Here is a 19,482-nt window from a genome sequence, read left to right on the forward strand (position 1 = left end):
GACCCATCTGTATGTTCCTGTGGGTCCACCTTAAAGCAGAGTCACACTCCGTGACCCCGTCTGTATGTTCCTGTGGGTCCACCTTAAAGCAGAGGTCCCTCCCGTGACCCGTCTGTATGTTCCTGTGGGTCCACCTTAAAGCAGAGGTCCCACTCCGTGACCCATCTGTATGTTCCTGTGGGTCCACCTTAAAGCAGAGTCACACTCCGTGACCCGTCTGTATGTTCCTGTGGGTCCACCTTAAAGCAGAGGTCCCACTCTGTGACCCGTGTTTATGTTCCTGTGGATCCACCTTAAAGCAGAGGTCCCACTCTGTGACCCGTGTTTATGTTCCTGTGGATCCACCTTAAAGCAGAGGTCCCACTCCGTGACCCATCTGTATGTTCCTGTGGGTCCACCTTAAAGCAGAGTCACACTCCGTGACCCGTCTGTATGTTCCTGTGGGTCCACCTTAAAGCAGAGGTCCCACTCTGTGACCCGTGTTTATGTTCCTGTGGATCCACCTTAAAGCAGAGGTCCCACTCCGTGACCCATCTGTATGTTCCTGTGGGTCCACCTTAAAGCAGAGTCACACTCCGTGACCCCGTCTGTATGTTCCTGTGGGTCCACCTTAAAGCAGAGGTCCCTCCCGTGACCCGTCTGTATGTTCCTGTGGGTCCACCTTAAAGCAGAGGTCCCACTCCGTGACCCATCTGTATGTTCCTGTGGGTCCACCTTAAAGCAGAGTCACACTCCGTGACCCCGTCTGTATGTTCGTGACCCGTCTGTATGTTCCTGTGGGTCCACCTTAAAGCAGAGGTCCCACTCCGTGACCCATCTGTATGTTCCTGTGGGTCCACCTTAAAGCAGAGTCACACTCCGTGACCCGTCTGTATGTTCCTGTGGGTCCACCTTAAAGCAGAGGTCCCACTCTGTGACCCGTGTTTATGTTCCTGTGGATCCACCTTAAAGCAGAGGTCCCACTCCGTGACCCATCTGTATGTTCCTGTGGGTCCACCTTAAAGCAGAGTCACACTCCGTGACCCGTCTGTATGTTCCTGTGGGTCCACCTTAAAGCAGAGGTTCCACTCTGTGACCCGTGTTTATGTTCCTGTGGATCCACCTTAAAGCAGAGGTCCCACTCCGTGACCCATCTGTATGTTCCTGTGGGTCCACCTTAAAGCAGAGTCACACTCCGTGACCCGTCTGTATGTTCCTGTGGGTCCACCTTAAAGCAGAGGTCCCACTCTGTGACCCGTGTTTATGTTCCTGTGGATCCACCTTAAAGCAGAGGTCCCACTCCGTGACCCATCTGTATGTTCCTGTGGGTCCACCTTAAAGCAGAGTCACACTCCGTGACCCCGTCTGTATGTTCCTGTGGGTCCACCTTAAAGCAGAGGTCCCTCCCGTGACCCGTCTGTATGTTCCTGTGGGTCCACCTTAAAGCAGAGGTCCCACTCCGTGACCCATCTGTATGTTCCTGTGGGTCCACCTTAAAGCAGAGTCACACTCCGTGACCCCGTCTGTATGTTCGTGACCCGTCTGTATGTTCCTGTGGGTCCACCTTAAGGCAGAGGTCCCACTCCGTGACCCGTGTTTATGTTCCTGTGGGTCCACCTTAAGGCAGAGTCACACTCCGTGACCCGTCTGTATGTCCCTATTTGCCCCCCCATGGGGAGTTGGGGCCCTGGCTCCACATTTCAGACCGTCTGGGTTCTAAAGTGGTTCCACAGTAACATCAGGTTCTGCTTGAGGCTGTTGGTGAAACTACTTTTTGACAGTAATCCAGGCTTTCATTACTGTAACTATTTTGGACTCTGCCGTCTCTCTGACGTCGTCAGCCGGTCCAGAACCTGCTGCTTGGGTTCTGGTTGGAGTGGCTAAGAGGGACCACACCACCCCCATCCCGTCTGCCCATGGATTTGAGTTTTTAAACCTGTAACCTGACACCTCTGAGGCGCCCGGCGCCTCAGAGGTCCAAGAGGACGCTCTCGGGTGGTTCTGGAGGCGGGAAGGTGTGGGCTTTGGAAAGAAGAGGCCGACTGCACAGCTTCAGGACCGCCGCCTTTATGTTTATTGCACAAATGGAACTTCTGTCCAACAGAGCAAGTCAAACGCATCGTCACGTGATGGTGGAGCAAATGTTCATCAAAAGCTTCATCAGGTATACAAGGTGGCAGAAATATCTGTTGGGGAAAACTGGAGGCGTCAGAAACGGGTCTGAACCAGAACCACAGCCGTCCCGTGATCCCGGAGGGAGTCCAAAAGCAGGAGGTCTTCAGTCTTGACTGAAAAGTACTTTGTGGTCAAACAGTATAGAATATAAACCTCTGGATCCAAACCAACAACAGCAGTTTCAGATATATTTATATATTTACAGACAGATTCAACTGCAGCTCTCATAGAAAATGAGAGAAGCTGGACTTTCTCACAAAACAAATACCCCCCCCCCCTTTGTGAGCCAATGCTCCGGCGTCCCTCCCCCCAGGCTGGACTCTTTACAGGAACCGCTCACCCCCCCTGGAGTCAGTACAATGGTACTAGTGTTACGGGTTAAAGGGGGTGGTTCAGGTGATTTTTTGGGGGGGGGGGGGGGGGGGGGGGGGACCACAACGACAAACATAATCCCAGATTACTCCTGGTCGTGTGGGACATCCAAACCCAGAAAACAGCTGGGGGGGTAAAAAAAATGTCAGAAATCACACCTCCCCAAGCAAGTCCACAAGTCTGACTGCAAGGTAAGAAGCTGAAAAAAACTCAGCCGCCCCCCCCAGACTCCAGGGGTGCAAGAACCTCAGAGTCTGCACACGAGAGAGAGAGAGAACCGGGGAGAAAGTCCCTCTAACAAACCCACAACTAACCCCCCCTTCAGTGTGTGTGTGTGTATCTGTGTGGGTGTGTCTGTGTGTATCTGTGTGTCTATGTGTGTATCTGTGTATCTATGTGTGTATCTGTGTGTGTGTGTGTATCAATGTGTGTATGTATCTATGTGCGTATCTGTGTGTGTGTATCTGTGTGTGTATATCTATGTGTGTATCTATGTGTGTATCTGTGTGTGTATCTGTGTGTGCGTATCTATGTGTGTATCTGTGTGTGTGTGTATCAATGTGTGTATGTATCTATGTGCATATCTATGTGTGTATCTGTGTGTGTGTATCTATGTGTGTGTATCTGTGTGTGTGTGTATCAATGTGTGTGTGTATCAATGTGTGTGTGTATCAATGTGTGTGTGTATCAATGTGTGTGTGTATCAATGTGCGTATCTATGTGTGTATCTGTGTGTGTGTATCTATGTGTGTATCTGTGTGTGTGTGTATCAATGTGTGTATGTGTCTATGTGCGTATCTATGTGTGTATCTGTGTGTGTGTGTATCAATGTGTGTATGTGTCTATGTGCGTATCTATGTGTGTATCTGTGTGTGTGTATCTGTGTGTGCGTATCTATGTGTGCGTATCTATGTGTGTATCTGTGTGTGCGTATCTATGTGTGTATCTGTGTGTGCGTATCTATGTGTGTATCTGTGTGTGCGTATCTATGTGTGCGTATCTATGTGTGTATCTGTGTGTGCGTATCTATGTGTGTATCTGTGTGTGCGTATCTATGTGTGTATCTGTGTGTGTGTATCTATGTGTGTATCTGTGTGTGTATCTGTGTGTGTATCTGTGTGTGTATCTGTGTGTAACTGTGTGTGTGTATCTATGTGTGTATCTGTGTGTGTATCTGTGTGTATCTGTGTGTGCGTATCTATGTGTGCGTATCTATGTGTGCGTATCTATGTGTTTATCTGTGTGTGTATCTGTGTGTGTATCTGTGTGTGTATCTGTGTGTATCTGTGTGTATCTGTGTGTGTATCTGTGTGTGTATCTGTGTGTGTATCTGTGTGTATCTGTGTGCGTATCTATGTGTGCGTATCTATGTGTGCGTATCTATGTGTGCGTATCTATGTGTGCGTATCTATGTGTTTATCTGTGTGTGCATCTGTGTGTATGTGCTGGCTCATCAGGCTGGGCGTGTCAATAGTGCTCGCCGTTGTGCATGGATAAAGAGCTTTTTTCCGTTTCGGCGTGCTGGCAGGACGCGGCGTGCGGCTCAGGACGACATGCACTGGACGTGGTCCGGACCGCCTTCCTCCTCATCAGAAGAATTGGAGGAGCTCCAGGATTCGTCCGTGTCTGCGTCCGCTCCCTCCCGCCGAGTCTGGACACAAGAGGGTCAGACTTCAAACCTCAACGTTTCTGGACGGAGTGAAGAAACCCGGGTGGAGGCGGGGGACGTCCTGGACTCACCCTGGGGGGTCTTCTGTTCCTCATGTGCCTCATCAGGAACCACAGCAGCTGGGTGTCGTACTGGTCACCGTGGCGAACGCTGTCCTCGTCCCGCTCCCGCTTGTTCTTCTTCATGACCTTCAGGGGAACAGCAGGAGGTGAGCGGGGGGGTTCTGGGTTCTTCAGCGGTTCAGAACCTTTTCTCCTTTCTTTGGGTTTTATCAGGGGGGGCTAATTTGATCATTTGATGTTTGTTTCTATGCACCAGGGATTAGCCCCGCCCTCCTGTCAAGGATTCAGATTAAACTTCAGTATTTGTCAACCACGACAAAAATAAACGAGTACAGAAGGTTTCTAACGATAAAGGATGAAACCTGTCCAGTGCAGTGGCCGCCCCCCTCCCCCCTGTCCCAGGTAACTTCAGCTCTCCATTCTCAGGTGTGATACCTGCCTCACCTGTCCTCACTGAACCAGACCTTTTGAAGATCCTCCTGAGCTCAGCAGTCATCAGACAATCTGAACGTCCGGTTTGACTCTGGAGCGCCGCAGTCGCTCCCCTCAAGCTGCAGGCCTCACCTGCCTCAGGTAAGCTCAGAGGTCACGACCCCACCTGCTGAGCTAACGCAACAGAAACACCTGAACACAGCAGGACTTCTGGGAAAATCCTCTGTGGACTGAAGAGGAAGCCGTGTGAACACCTAAAGCCAAGCACGGCAGCGGCAGTACGATGGTCTGGGCTGTTCTGCTGCTACCAGTTCTGGACGTTTTTCCTCCACCTTTACATCCTAAGTCTGTGATCGACAGACTCAAAAACCAAAAGTGTTTTTGTAAAGAAAGAAGCTCTACAACGATCTTTCAGGCTCGTCAGCTTCTCTGTTACTAAAGTACCATTCAAAAAAGTCCCATCAGCCATTGCACCTCCTGATCCAGGAAGCGGCGCTCTAGCTAGGATATCTGGCGAGTAAAGACACAGAGGAGGGGCAAACAGAGGTGTGAGGGTTTGAATACTTCTTTGAGGCCCTTGAGCAGTGTGGCGTTCTCGGCAGTGGGGGCCCACAGTTTGATGTCGTGGTCCAACCCGCTGGTGGCCATCCCAGGTAAATGTGGGTGAGGCTCCAAACAGTTCACCTGTGGGGCAAGCGCGGAGCAGAGTCAACCCCCACTACTCGAGTACTGAAGTAATCAGAGTACAGAGCACAGACATGGCCTCACCACTCCTCCTCGGTCTCCCTCCATGAACTGGACGATGCGAGCGGAGAACTTGTCCCACAGGTAGATGTGTCCGCAGTCGCTGCCGCTGACCACGAACTCGCTGCACGGCCCGTAGAAGTTTACGCCCTTCACTGCGGGGCAGGAGCGCAGGTGAGGGACGCCGCTCGCATCTCACACCTGAACTTATCGGGACTCGCCGGCGGTACCTGTGGCGTTGTTGCGGTGTCCTTTGTATCTGCGCAGGTAGTCCGCCCCGTCGCTGTGGTTGGAGTCAAACAGGTAGATGTCTTCGTCGTTGTAACTGGCCAGGAGTTCTGGGCAGACGGAACCGGTTCAGAGCGTTTACAGAACCCACATTTCTACCACAGATCCTGAAGAGAACGTCCACAACAAACCGGTCCCACCGGTTTTTACAGGCGAGACCGGACCCTCCTCAGGTGTCCTCACCTGTCCCATCATGACTGTAAACCAGACACGTTATGTTGGTTTTGGACTCGCTGGACACCAGGTGAGACGGGCAGAACTTCTTCAGAACGCCGTTGTTCTCGTTTTCATTGATCTTCCTCTGGTCATAGATCCTACAGAGGCGACGAGGAGAACTTCAGAGAAGCAGAGGGAATCGTTCCAGAGACCATGGCGGCGGCGGCGGCGCCTACCTCACATACTGATCCCGCCCCCCAACAGCAAAGTGGTGCGTCTTTGCCGGGTTGACAAAAATGGTGTAGAGCCCCACTTTCTTCTCTCCTTCCTTCACAACCACCAGTTTACTGCCACACAAACACACAGGAGAAGGGCGGCGCAGGACGGCGCTCATCATCGGACACACGCACAAACCGACACAAAGTTTGGCGTCCAACATCGCTCGTGTACGACAAACGTTCAAGCACGTACTTGGCGGGACGGTCGAGGCGGAGGTCGATCCCGAACACCACGGCGTCCTCCCCGGCAGACAGGAAGGAGCATGGCGAGTCCGGCTCCAGGGCCAGCTAGAGACAGACAGGGGAGTCAGACGGGTTCTGAAGGACCGCCGCAACAGGTGATGCTGTCGTGACCTCTGACCTTGTGCGCTGCTCCTTTGTGCTGTGCCACCCTCTTGGTGTTCTTGCAGCACTGAGTGGCGGACAGCTCAGCCACCCGGATCTGGCCGTCGCGGGCGCACATGGCCAGCGTGGAGTCGCCGCTGTGGGGCAGGAACTTGGCCTGCAGAGAACGGTTCCCATGGTTACCTCACGAATGATGAGGTGATCCAGCGTACTCAAAGGCGTGTTAATAAAGTTTTCCTCCAGACCGAGGACGGGTACGCCCCCCCACCTGGAAGACGTTGCTCTTGTGTCCGCTGTCGAACTCCAGCACCGCCCGGCGGACGGCCCAGTCCCAGATGACCACCCGCAGGTCGTCGCTGCCGGACGCCAGGCGCGTGCCGGAGGGGTTGAAGTGTAGCGTGTTGACGCAGCCGGTGTGGCGCTCCAGGCGGCCCTGCAGCTCCAGCCGCTGCACCAGGCCGCGGGCGCCGCACACGCGCCGCACGAACTGCTGCGAGTCCCTGCCGATCTCGCGGGAGCGCAGCGATGGCACCGCCTGCCACACTGGCCCCCGCAGCTCCCGCAGCTCCGCCTTCAGCCACGCCTCCATGGCCTCGTCGTCGTCCTCGTCTTTCTGCTCTTCTTCATCCTCGTCATCGTCTGAGCTGGAGGAGTGGTTGCTGCCGCCGCCGCCAAGTCGGTTCCTCTTCCTGGACGCCCTCCTCTCCTTGACCCTCTGCCGGCCCCCTCCCTCGCTCTCCCTCTCGGCGTCGTCGGTGAGGGAGTAGAGGCCGCTGCCCTCCATGCTGTCCGTGTCTTCGTCCTCCTCCTCCTCCTCCCTGTCTGCCTCCTCCTCCTCTGCTGTTTGGGGGACAGAAACAAGGAGGGGGGGCACCTTTGAAAGACCTGCAGGAGCATAAACCTCCCCAGGAGCCGCAGACTCACCCCCTCCTCCCGGAGGCTGCGTCTGTCCCTCTCTGCTGCCGGAGGGCCCCCCCTCTGTGGGCTGCTCCTCTCCCGGCTCCTCAGAGCCTCCTGCAGACACCCACAGTCAGACCCGCCCCCCCAGCAGAAAACATGGAAGCGTGTGGTGGCGTGTTCAGGGGTTACCGTGGGGTGCGGGGGGGTCAGCATCAGCCATGGTTGAGGTCGTCCTCGGGGGGGGGGGGGGGGGGGGGGGGGAGCTCTGAGGGTCACAGAGGGAGGGGTTACAGGTGTCCTGATGACATCACGCGCTCCAAACACGCACAGGCTAAGCTTCCTAGCTGCCACCCCCCGTCGGCGGTGACAGCTCTCCGCCGTTACCCCCCCCCCCCCCCCACGAGCGAGCCCCTGTCAGGCCTTGGTAAGGCTCGATAACACCCCCACACCCCCCTCCCCGGCGGCTAAAGCTACACTGCTGCTAGCAAACAGCGGGGCTAACGTTACCTCACGGAAGGCCGCCGCGGCGCGCGGGGCTTTAATCTGCACGAGCGCTTCTTTTCCGCTCCTTCCGCTCCGGCGGGCGGCTACGACTACGAGCCCCGAACAAGAGCCGTGTGGCGGGGAGCACACCGCATCGGGAACGCGGGCAGAAAGCACGGAGAGAAGTTCAGGCCGAAAAGCGAAGTGCGGCCACGCAGCGTTTTCTGTTTATGTTTTCACGTCAGACTGGCTCCGTGCGGGTCTACTTCCGGTGTCTGCTCCGCACGTACCGGAAGTTCGCAAGCAAATAAAAACAGCAGCTCCTATAAATACCTTTAAGTTACCTTTGCTGTTTTATTTATTTCCTCATCATCTGCTTTAGTTATAAAACCGTTTAACACAATTAACGCAGAACAGAGCCGTTCATGACTTTAATTATTGTGAAGCACTTTCAGGTGTTCTGTAGCAGGAAACCTGAATTTAACATTTAATTTAAAAGAATCCCGACAGAAGCCTCTGCCCTCCTATATCAGGGATATATGACAGCAGCCATAAGAGCACTAAAATGAATATGTTCTTATTTTAGTGCTATAAAGATAAAAAAGAGTGAATGGATTATGACTAAAAGATGATGTTCTTGTGAAAGGAAGCTGTTTGTGCCTGAGTTAGAGCGTTTTGTGTGTCTGCTGACGTCACAGACAGAACTGGACCTTTGGTTCAGACTAAATCAGTCTGATCAGGATTTTTTCCTCTTCTACACCAAACGGACCAAAGCTCCGGTTTCTTACCGACTGGAAAGTTTGTCTTTGAGGAAGACCGGAGATCCCAGGCTGAAGACACTAGAGGAAAGGGAAGGAACGTGTGTTTTCTTGTTGTGACTTGGTTGGTGCTTTACAGAAACGAGAAAAAAAGATCTGCACGTGATAGCACTCTTCAGAGCTTTTGTGTTTTTTGAAGTGCAGATTGCTTTTATTCTTTTATGTTTTTCCATCTTTGTTGATGAAAACAGAATAAAAGTCTGTCTTTGAAGAAGAAAACACGAACTAAGTAGCATTTAGATGAATTAACCGACCCTCCTGATCAGCTTCCAAACTCTTCTGTGTTTCGTCATTTTATCTTTTCATCAGTTCAAGGAGGCTGACGGGTTGAGGAAACCCCCCCTCCAGACACAGGGTGGGGTGGGGGCTGTCAGTGCGTCATGCGCGCGCAGCGGTCTCCACCGGAGAGCTCCGCGCGCAGCTCCTGTCATGCTGCGTCCCTCACCGACGGCCGTCTGACACCCCGCGCTCGCCATGGAGTCCTGGAGGCAGTGCGCGCTGTGGCTGATCAGCTGCAGGGTGCTGCCGCCGAACCACCGGGTCACCGGCGCCACGGCGCAGGTGTTCGACCTGGCGCAGACCCTGCGGGACGGGGTGCTGCTGTGCCAGCTGCTGAACAACCTGAGGGCGCACAGCATCAACCTGAAGGAGATCAACCTCCGGCCGCAGATGTCCCAGGTAGGCGCGCGGTTTCACCGGCATCGGAAACGAACTTCCGTTAAAGTTACAGACCAACAAGAGTCGAGATGAGTTGATCCCGACAGTGGGATTGTTCAGGTGGAAGACACGGGGGGGGGGGGGGGGGACAGCAGAAACAGTTGAGCTCTGGTTTCTGCTCAGCAAACGCAGGAAGTGAGTTTCCACTCAGAAGGCTCTGACAGGCGTCTCTCCGGTCCCCTGTCATGATTGTGCATCATCAGAACCGCCTTTTGCTTCTGCCAAGTCTCAGTTCCACATGAGAGGCTTGATAAAAACCCATTTGACCCCCCAGGAGGAAACTGCAGCAGTTCGTGTTTGTGATTGAGGCGAGCTCTGTTGGGTGGTGATCCTGATCCCAGGAGAGGCTGGCAAAGCTTTGAATGTTGAGTCTGAGGGAGAACCTCCTGCACAGGAACCGGGTCAGCCCAGCACAGAGGGCGGGTCTCTGGGTTTGGGTCAGAACACAGATGCATCTCATCCACCCCACCTCAATCCGACACCGACAGCCTGTAAAATGTGGGGCTAAAGTAACAGAAGGGTGCTGCAGTTACAGTAATGGGATTACAGTCTGACACGGTTACACAGCACTCTGTCCCATGAAAAGCAAAGGTCTGTAAATAATAGTGGGGGGGTCAGCCACTGGTCTTTTATGTTGCTGATGGAGGGAAAATCCTAAACACAATGACGCCTGATGGCCTCCAGCTGTAGGCCACGCCAGCTCGCCGCTCCACTTTTCTGCCCGCTAACCTCAGATCTTTGAGATGGAAACAAAAAGTGTGAAGGGAGACGACTGCGGGGCAGGAAGGCTGCTGGCAGGTTCAGATCAGGCCTGATAAATGCCCCGTAGTTCTACCCCCACTGTAGGAAGCTGAGGAACGCACCGCTAGACTTCTGTGGCTTAAACAGGAAAGCTGCCAATCATCTCCAGCGGTTCTGACCCGTCTGGATCATGGGGCAGCAGAGCCGGGTCTGCCATCAGATCAGGCTGCTGGTGGTGCAAAGCCATCATGTTCAGGCACTTCCTCTGCAGACAAAAAGGGCCCCCGGGGGCGGAGGGAGCGATTACAGGCGTCTCCATGATGAGCTGGGGAGATAAAATCAGCTCTGAAGATCCTTCCTGCTGCTCTGTGGCCACACATGCCTCAGGGGGCAGATTCTGCTGTTTCTGAGGCAAATGGGCGGGGCTTTCCTTCACCCTCAATCCTGCAGCCAAATCACCATTTTGTAGGAAATCTTCACCTGTCCTAGACCTTCACCTGTTCGGAACCTTTACCTGTCCTGAATCTTCGCCTGTCCGGAACCTGCACCTGTTCAAAACCTGTCCTAGACCTTCACCTGTTCAAAACCTTCACCTGTTCTGGACCTTCATCTGTCCTGAACCTTCATCTGTCCTGAACCTTCACCTGTCCTGAACCTTCACCTGTCCTGAACCTTCACCTGTCTGGAACCTTCACCTGTTCGGAACCTTTAACCTGTCCTGAATCTTCGCCTGTCCGGAACCTGCACCTGTTCAAAACCTGTCCTAGACCTTCACCTGTTCAAAACCTTCACCTGTTCTGGACCTTCATCTGTCCTGAACCTTTACCTGTCCTGAACCTTCACCTGTCCTGAACCTTCACCTGTCCTGAACCTTCACCTGTCCGGAACCTTCACCTGTCCGGAACCTTCACCTGTCCTGAACCTTCACCTGTCTGGAACCTTCACCTGTCCTGAACCTTCACCTGTCCTGAACCTTCACCTGTCTGGAACCTTCACCTGTCCTGAACCTTCACCTGTCCGGAACCTTCACCTGTCCTGAACCTTCACCTGTCTGGAACCTTCACCTGTCCTGAACCTTCACCTGTCCTGAACCTTCACCTGTCTGGAACCTTCACCTGTCCTGAACCTTCACCTGTCTGGAACCTTCACCTGTCCTGAACCTTCACCTGTCCGGAACCTTCACCTGTCCAGAATCTTCACCTGTCCAGAATCTTCGCCTGTCCTGAATCTTCATCTGTCCTGAACCTTCACCTGTCCTGAACCTTCACCTGTCTGAAACCTTCACCTGTCTTGAACCTTCACCTGTCCTGAACCTTCACCTGTCCTGAACCTTCACCTGTCTGAAACCTTCACCTGTCCTGAATGTTCACCTGTCCTGAATGTTCACCTGTCCGGAACCTTCACATGTCCTGAAAGACATTCATTACAGACACGGAGAACATTCTTTATAGTAGTGGAACATGTCACTTTCAAGCTACCTGTTGTTAAATTACCTCATCGTATCCCATGATCTATGACCAAATATCATAATAATAAAATATTCTACATCAGCATGACAGGCAGTTCGAAGCTAGAGGTGTTTGAAATGGAAAGTTTACACAAAAACGTGTCAACATTCTGGTCTGATCAGCATCAGAACTCGCCGCTCACCAACAGATCAGCCAATCAGACAACGGGAGAACTTGTTAGCTTTAGCTAAAAACCCCAAACGACCTTCTTCTTTACATTTGCTAGAGTGCAGATGAAGGACATTTGTCACGTTTACTGGTAAATATCTGCAACTTTCAGGTAGAGAAAGTCCTCTTTAACCAGTGAACGTCAGGTTCTCCACCCCTGCAGAGGAATGAGGGAACAAAGCATGGCTGTCCATCTCTGGAGGAAAATACTGACCTAACGTTGGCCTGTTTGCAGTTCTTGTGCCTGAAGAACATCCGGACCTTCCTGACCTGCTGCTGTGACGTGTTTGGACTGAAGAAGAGCGACCTGTTTGAAGCTTTTGACCTCTTTGATGTTCGAGACTTTGGAAAGGTAACTCTTCCCTTCACCCTGCAGGTTTCTGTCGATCTTTGGGTCAGACACGTTTGACTGGGGGACAGGAAGAGTCCTTTCAGTGTTTCTGCTGTCAGGAGTCATTTTGTGTGGATTAAAAACCGAACCTTCTTGCCTTTCATCAGTTTTTCATCCGTTTTTGAGCTCAGTGCAGTTTCCTCACCTCTGAAATCTGGGTTTTCTGTTTCTTAGACGGCTAACCCTGTCTGTCTAAAATCTAGTCACCTTTGATGGGTTTGATGCCAGAAGAAGTCTGAATGTTCTTCTGTTTCTGTGTAATCTGTGCAGCATGAAGAGAACGTTCCATCAGGAAATGCTTCTTTACAGTCAGATGGTTTAGTCTGTTCATCAGTTTAAAGTCCCACTCCAATGATATGCTGATCTAAGATCAAAGCCTTCACAGTGCTTTTAATGATGATGCTGTTTTTAGCCAAAATCCAAAAACCTGTGTCATTTTTCAAAGCATGGGCCGAATCCAAATCTTCCACTACCCCTACAGCTCCCCCCTACCCTACTCTGTGCCCTCCAAGTGGAGAGTTATGGAAAAATAGTGTCTTCTAACTCGGACGTCACTCCCACGCGGTGACGTCTTCAATATCCGCCAGCCATCCACGTTAGCACGTTGGGCTCTGAAAATGCTTAACAACAGTTTCAGAACTTTGAAGTCACGCTAAAACCAAAAGTCACTACTTACATTTACATGAAAACGTCTGTGCTTCAGAGCTCACCCACCTGAAGAAATGTGTTTCTTCTTGGGGGCACAGCGTGACGCTTCAAAAAACTATCTCGGACACCCCAACCCTCCGAATGACCCTACCTGTAGGGGTAGGGGAAGAATTTGGGTTCGGCTCTGGTTTCTGCAGGAGTTCATTAGAAATTCACCTCTGAGTTGTGGGCGGGACTGTTGGCACGGCGTAAGCCAGAGCTCCTTTCCCATCATTCCTTTGTTTACACTTTCTCCCTCTACCTTACAGCCCCTCACAACCCCAAGATAGCTTTAGCGTAGCATCAATAACGGAGAGCAACACGAGCTATCCAGTTGTTCTGTTTAGATCCAGATTCCAGCTCAGACCAGGAAAACAAAGACGTTTGAAAATGGTGAGTGCACTCTAAAGTGTACTAAGTAGTGAGTGACGAAGGAATTCCGATACAACCAATGACTATCGCCTGCTGTCTTCTTCTGGAGTGAAATGTAACAGAGTAATCAGCACATCAGCGCCCTCTAGTGACCAGTTCTTTTTTTTTTATGAAAATCTCCAACAGCAAAGCTCCAACTTCATCATTTTGTTAAAATAAATAGAACACAAACTAGTTGAACATGACAGCAGTGGATAACTTGGATAACTCATGGTGGTCTGCAGAGAATCTGCAGGAAGCACACGTGTTGCAGGTGGTTGAGTTTGCTGTCAGCAGAAGACCACGCTGAAGAAATCACTGACCCGGTAACCGTACGCCGACCCGAAACCACCACTCAGCATAGAAGAGAGCAGCAGAAAGGAAGCTGCTTGGATGAGAACTGAAACTTTTCCAGAAGATTTGAGTCCAGATCCCACAATTCCCCTTCAGAACCTCACCTGGATAAAGCAGAACCTTCACAGAGGAGAGCAGCAAAGACAAAGTTCACGTGTTTCAGGCGCTTGATGACCATGAGGCGGCGGTTTCCTCCAGCAAGAGACGTCCTGTCACTGATTCGCCCGTTTCTCAATATTAACTGCTTCAAATGTTAATAAGCATAAATCCTATTATCTATGTTTATCAATCAATTCAAATCAAACTTCTTTCTTATAGCACTTCTCTATGATGTCCCTGAAGTGAAAGCGCATCAACAAATCACTCAATGCTAAAACACTTTTAAGATCACAACAACAATAAAAAAGCAAAACAAATATGAACAAAACCGCTCTACACAATAATAAACCGGAAAAGGGGAGGAACGGCTAGACGTCACAGTCTGGATGATGACATCAAAGTTATTGGTTTGGATGTCATCATCCAATCAGTGATGTCCTATAACCTTTTCCAGTTTTTCTTTTCATTTCATTTAATTCAGTTTCTCTAGATCAGTGTTTTTCAACCTTTTTTGAGCCACGGCACACTTTAACCTTGACAAAAATCCCGCGGCACACCAGCATCCAAAAAATAAAAACGGAGAAACTCTATAGTCTGTATTGATCTGCAGTCCCTCCATGATCTCATGTGCATTTTTGTGATAAATGTGGCAGAAAAAGCTGGAAGCTGCAGCTGTTTTATTCTAAAAGATGGAATAAAAGTTAAGTTAGAAGATTTAAAAACTGTTTGATGTGTGTTCAATGTGGTCTCAAGACATCACAGGAAGACTCATTTTACGCTGAGACACTGTCACTTTAACCTAATGCATTCTTTAAAAAATACTAATTATTAATAATAAACACAAAAATTCTATTGTACATTATATGTGCATAATTGTTGTATTTTCTTGTTTTGTATGTTGCAATTGTTCAATAAAAAAAAAAAAAAAAAAAAAAAAAAAACTTTAACCTAATGCATCCTGGGAGATGTAGTGATGGCAGACAGACTCTCTTCTCTGAGCTTCATTGTTTTGTTCTCTTGTTCCACGGTCTGACACCGGATTCTGTGGAAAGCTACACCGCTAAAGACGAGCTTTAGCTGGTATTTCTGTTGGAACTGAGAGACTTTATGAGAGAATCAGAACAAGGAAGTGAAGACTTTAACCACTTCTGATTGGTCAGACTGATGACATGTGATTAAGCCTTCAAGAATGATTGGCAGAGACAGTTAAAGGGGCGGGACTTTTCAGAAAACAGCTGAAGCTATGGCTAAATCGCGGTACCGTTATTTTTATCAAAATGTCTTTAATAGAATCAAATAAACACAAAGAAAAAAGTATTTTATGATCTTTCTTATTCCTAACTACTCAGTGTTTTATCAGGATGTTTGGATGAACACAGAGCTGATATCCTGGAGATGGAAAATGTTTTTAGATCAGTGAATGGGTCATTTCCACCAGCACACCGGTTGAAAAACACTGGTCTTGAAATTACTTTTATTTTTTAGTTTCTGGAATTTTGTTTGGTTTTGTAAAATATAACGCTGTTATGTTATTTCTTTTGGTCTTTTTGTGTGGAGTGATTTGTTGATGTGATTTTCACTTCCAGGCCACTGTAGCTAAATGAGCAGCAAAGTTCATGATTACTGATAGACGAGTTTTGCTTGATTGAAACATATTAAGAACCTGGAGCCGGATTGGTTTCTTCTTTTCTGTTCAAGCGTAAACATTAAAAACTAGATTTGGATTTTTTTTCCAGCTCTTTTTGCCGCTGAACACGTTTTTGACGTTTCAAATGGCCAACGTTTACTGGTTTGCAGATCAAAATACAAATTTTTTCATATATATTTTTAAGCTAAACTAAACTAGCGCTTACTAAAATAATGAATACATATTTTCCCAAAGCGCTCTCCCATACAGTTCTCCCCAGCTGTGACCTCTGACCTTTAGGGTCACAGAGCTGACCTGTAAGTGGGCCGTGCCGCGCCCTCACCTCTACTGCAGACTTTCTTCCACCTCAGCGTGTGGCTGTAAAGAAGCTTCCAGTTAATCTGGATGCTGGTAATCCTGCAGGAGGCCTGTGTGTCACATGTGCTCTACATCCACTCCAGTAATCTCCGTCATGTTAAGGGCCGTCCATCACAAACAGACTTCTGGACGGCTCTGCCTCATAACCTGTGAGTTACCATGGAAACGTGTTGTCGCTCAGTGATTGGGTTGGACCGTCATCAAGAGCACAGCTGTACGGCTGAACAGGAACGTCCAATCCCTCCTCCGCTTTGCACAAACACGCAGAAGAAAACATCTCAAATCCCAGTCCGTCTAATCCACCGGGTTTGGGTTCTGCCAACTTTGTCTGTATTCTGAGCTTAGTCCACCAGGACCTAATGAGGCCTCGCTAGCCCAGATTCTCCTGCAAAGTCACTCCAGCTGTGGAGGCCAGAGGGGACGGGAGATGGAAGCAGCTCCTCTCCTGCTTTACTCCTCAGGAACCTGCTGACTAAAGTCATGTCTGGTTTCTGGTTTCATCTACTTCATTGGTTCTGACAAAGACAGAAGCTGTTAGTGCTGCTGATTCACAGAAAACATGGTTGATCTGGGGAACAGTTCTGGTGTTCTGATGGACTGATGTTCTGATGGGCTGATGTTCTGATGGACTGATGTTCTGGTGTTCTGATGGACAGGTGTTCTGGTGTTCTGATGGACTGATGTTCTGATGGACTGATGTTCTGATGGACTGATGGACTGATGTTCTGATGGACTGATGGTCTGATGTTCTGATGGACTGATGGTCTGATGTTCTGATGTTCTGATGGACTGATGGACTGATGTTCTGATGGACTGATGTTCTGATGTTCTGATGGACTGATGGACTGATGTTCTGATGTTCTGATGTACTGATGTTCTGGTGTTCTGGTGTTCTGATGTTCTGATGGACTGATGTTCTGATGTACTGATGTTCTGGTGTTCTGATGGACTGATGGTCTGATGTTCTGATGTTCTGATGGACTGATGGACTGATGTTCTGATGTACTGATGTTCTGGTGTTCTGGTGTTCTGATGGACTGATGGACTGATGTTCTGATGTACTGATGTTCTGGTGTTCTGGTGTTCTGATGGACTGATGGTCTGATGTTCTGATGTTCTGATGGACTGATGTTCTGATGTTCTGATGTACTGATGTTCTGGTGTTCTGGTGTTCTGATGGACTGATGGACTGATGGACTGATGTTCTGATGTTCTGATGGACTGATGGTCTGATGTTCTGATGTACTGATGTTCTGGTGTTCTGGTGTTCTGATGGACTGATGGTCTGATGTTCTGATGTACTGATGTTCTGGTGTTCTGGTGTTCTGATGGACTGATGGTCTGATGTTCTGATGTTCTGATGGACTGATGGTCTGATGTTCTGATGTACTGATGTTCTGGTGTTCTGGTGTTCTGATGGACTGATGGTCTGATGTTCTGATGTTCTGATGGACTGATGGTCTGATGTTCTGATGGACTGATGGTCTGATGTTCTGATGTTCTGATGTTCTGATGGACTGATGTTCTGATGTTCTGATGTACTGATGTTCTGGTGTTCTGGTGTTCTGATGGACTGATGGACTGATGGACTGATGTTCTGATGTTCTGATGGACTGATGGTCTGATGTTCTGATGTACTGATGTTCTGGTGTTCTGGTGTTCTGATGGACTGATGGTCTGATGTTCTGATGTACTGATGTTCTGGTGTTCTGGTGTTCTGATGGACTGATGGTCTGATGTTCTGATGTTCTGATGGACTGATGTTCTGATGTTCTGATGTACTGATGTTCTGGTGTTCTGGTGTTCTGATGGACTGATGGACTGATGGACTGATGTTCTGATGGACTGATGGTCTGATGTTCTGATGTACTGATGTTCTGGTGTTCTGGTGTTCTGATGGACTGATGGTCTGATGTTCTGATGTACTGATGTTCTGGTGTTCTGGTGTTCTGATGGACTGATGGTCTGATGTTCTGATGTTCTGATGGACTGATGTTCTGATGTTCTGATGTACTGATGTTCTGGTGTTCTGGTGTTCTGATGGACTGATGGACTGATGTTCTGATGTACTGATGTTCTGGTGTTCTGGTGTTCTGATGGACTGATGGTCTGATGTTCTGATGTTCTGATGGACTGATGGACTGATGGACTGATGTTCTGATGTTCTGATGGACTGATGGTCTGATGTTCTGATGTTCTGATGGACTGATGGACTGATGTTCTGATGTTCTGATGGACTGATGTTCTGATGGACTGATGTTCTGGTGTTCTGGTGTTCTGATATTCTGGTGTTCTGATGGACTGATGGTCTGATGTTCTGATGGTCTGATGTTCTGATGTTCTGATGGACTGATGTACTGATGTTCTGGTGTTCTGGTGTTCTGATGTTCTGATGGACTGATGTTCTGATGTACTGATGTTCTGGTGTTCTGGTGTTCTGATGGACTGATGGTCTGATGTTCTGATGTTCTGATGGACTGATGGTCTGATGTTCTGATGGTCTGATGTTCTGATGTTCTGATGGACTGATGTACTGATGTTCTGGTGTTCTGGTGTTCTGATGTTCTGATGGACTGATGTTCTGATGTACTGATGTTCTGGTGTTCTGGTGTTCTGATGGACTGATGGTCTGATGTTCTGATGTTCTGATGGACTGATGTTCTGATGGACTGATGTTCTGGTGTTCTGGTGTTCTGATATTCTGGTGTTCTGATGGACTGGTATTCTGATGGACTGATGGACTGATGGTCTGATGTTCTGATGTTCTAATGGACTGATGTTCTAATGGACTGATGTTCTGGTGATCTGATGTCCAGCGACTGGATCTTCCCTACATTTTCCGACCCATTCATCGGGGCAGTCATCGGAACTTTCAATATGACAACTCCAGCTCCATCCCTTCTTTTTGGTCCACTAATCGCACCTTAAAGAGAAACACGGGTCGCCGGGCTGAACGGGTCGTGGTGCGAGTCCCAGAACGTCGAACACAACCACGGCAGCAGCTCAAAAGTAAACTTTGGTCTACTGAACACCCGCTCTCTCACCAAAAAAGGCCATCTCATTCAGGATCTGGTGGTGGACGGTAAATCAGACATTCTATGCCTGACTGAAACATGGCAGCAGAAGAATGTCTTCATGGATCTGAACGACGCCACTCCAACAGGGTTTGTTTATTTCTCCCAACCACGTGTCACTGGTCGTGGAGGTGGTCTTGCATTAATTTTCCGTGAGTGTTTCAGAGCAGCTCCTATAACAGTTCCTACTTTCCAGTCATTTGAGGCCACTGTATGTCAGCTTTCTGGATCCACCCCGACCATCATTGCCACTATTTACAGACCACCAAAACCAAACAAGGATTTCATGTCAGACTTCTCAACTTTTCTAACATATATCTCTGCTCTTTCACCAAATGTTTTATTACTAGGAGACCTAAATATTCACCGGGATAATGTTAACAATTCACTTACTAATGATTTCCTATCCTGTTTGGACAGTTTTGGTTTTCAACAATTTTTGGATTTTCCCACTCACTCAAAAGGACACATTCTGGACTTAATCTGCTGCTCAGGTATCATACCCATGGACTGTAAATCAAACTTCATCCCGTTTTCTGACCATATGCTTGTGACATTTAATGTCAATTTGTTTCTTTCCAAACACAAGCCTTCACGCAATATTACTTTCCGTAATGCTCAGGATA

General features: G+C 49.3%; 2 protein-coding genes across 6 annotated transcripts in view; one reads left to right on the top strand and one right to left on the bottom strand.

Annotated features, from left to right (window-relative positions):
* Positions 1–3,866: 3,866 nt before the first annotated feature.
* LOC101156715 (DDB1- and CUL4-associated factor 8) lies at positions 3,867–7,657 on the bottom strand. 3 transcript variants are annotated; one of them, XM_023965046.1, is made up of 12 exons: positions 7,590–7,657; positions 7,425–7,514; positions 6,769–7,337; positions 6,517–6,657; positions 6,349–6,443; positions 6,114–6,224; positions 5,905–6,035; positions 5,664–5,771; positions 5,458–5,588; positions 5,254–5,373; positions 4,267–4,383; positions 3,867–4,177 (listed from the first exon to the last, which is right to left on the bottom strand). In XM_023965046.1, exons 1-12 carry the CDS (start codon positions 7,618–7,620, stop codon positions 4,070–4,072), a joined length of 1,752 nt encoding a protein of 583 aa, XP_023820814.1. In that variant the 5' UTR covers positions 7,621–7,657; the 3' UTR covers positions 3,867–4,069. The 3 variants fall into 3 exon arrangements, with proteins under 3 accessions (XP_023820814.1, XP_023820813.1, XP_023820812.1); XM_023965045.1 differs by having other exon boundaries at positions 6,769–7,340; XM_023965044.1 differs by having other exon boundaries at positions 6,769–7,514.
* A 1,403-nt stretch (positions 7,658–9,060) lies between these two features.
* The window catches only part of LOC101160624 (guanine nucleotide exchange factor VAV3-like), a 59,388-nt gene continuing 48,966 nt past the window's right edge, over positions 9,061–19,482 (top strand). For all 3 annotated transcript variants that reach the window (XM_023965041.1, XM_023965043.1, XM_023965042.1), the window contains exons 1-2: positions 9,061–9,379; positions 12,071–12,187. In XM_023965041.1, coding sequence (XP_023820809.1) covers positions 9,176–9,379; positions 12,071–12,187 — 321 coding nt within the window. In that variant the 5' untranslated portion in view covers positions 9,061–9,175. The remainder of the gene's footprint in view (positions 9,380–12,070; positions 12,188–19,482) is intronic.

This window comes from Oryzias latipes, chromosome 17 (genome assembly GCF_002234675.1).
Source record: "Oryzias latipes chromosome 17, ASM223467v1".
Classification (NCBI taxonomy): Eukaryota; Metazoa; Chordata; class Actinopteri; order Beloniformes; family Adrianichthyidae; genus Oryzias; species Oryzias latipes.

Coding starts and splice junctions, on each gene's coding strand:
- LOC101156715 (XM_023965044.1), bottom strand. CDS start 7,620: ATGGCTGATGCTGACCCCCCCGCACCCCACG. Junction 6,444..6,516: donor ACAAAGGAGCAGCGCACAAG/GTCAGAGGTCAC, acceptor GTCTGTCTCTAG/CTGGCCCTGGAGCCGGACTC. Junction 5,589..5,663: donor ACACCGCAACAACGCCACAG/GTACCGCCGGCG, acceptor CCTGCCCCGCAG/TGAAGGGCGTAAACTTCTAC.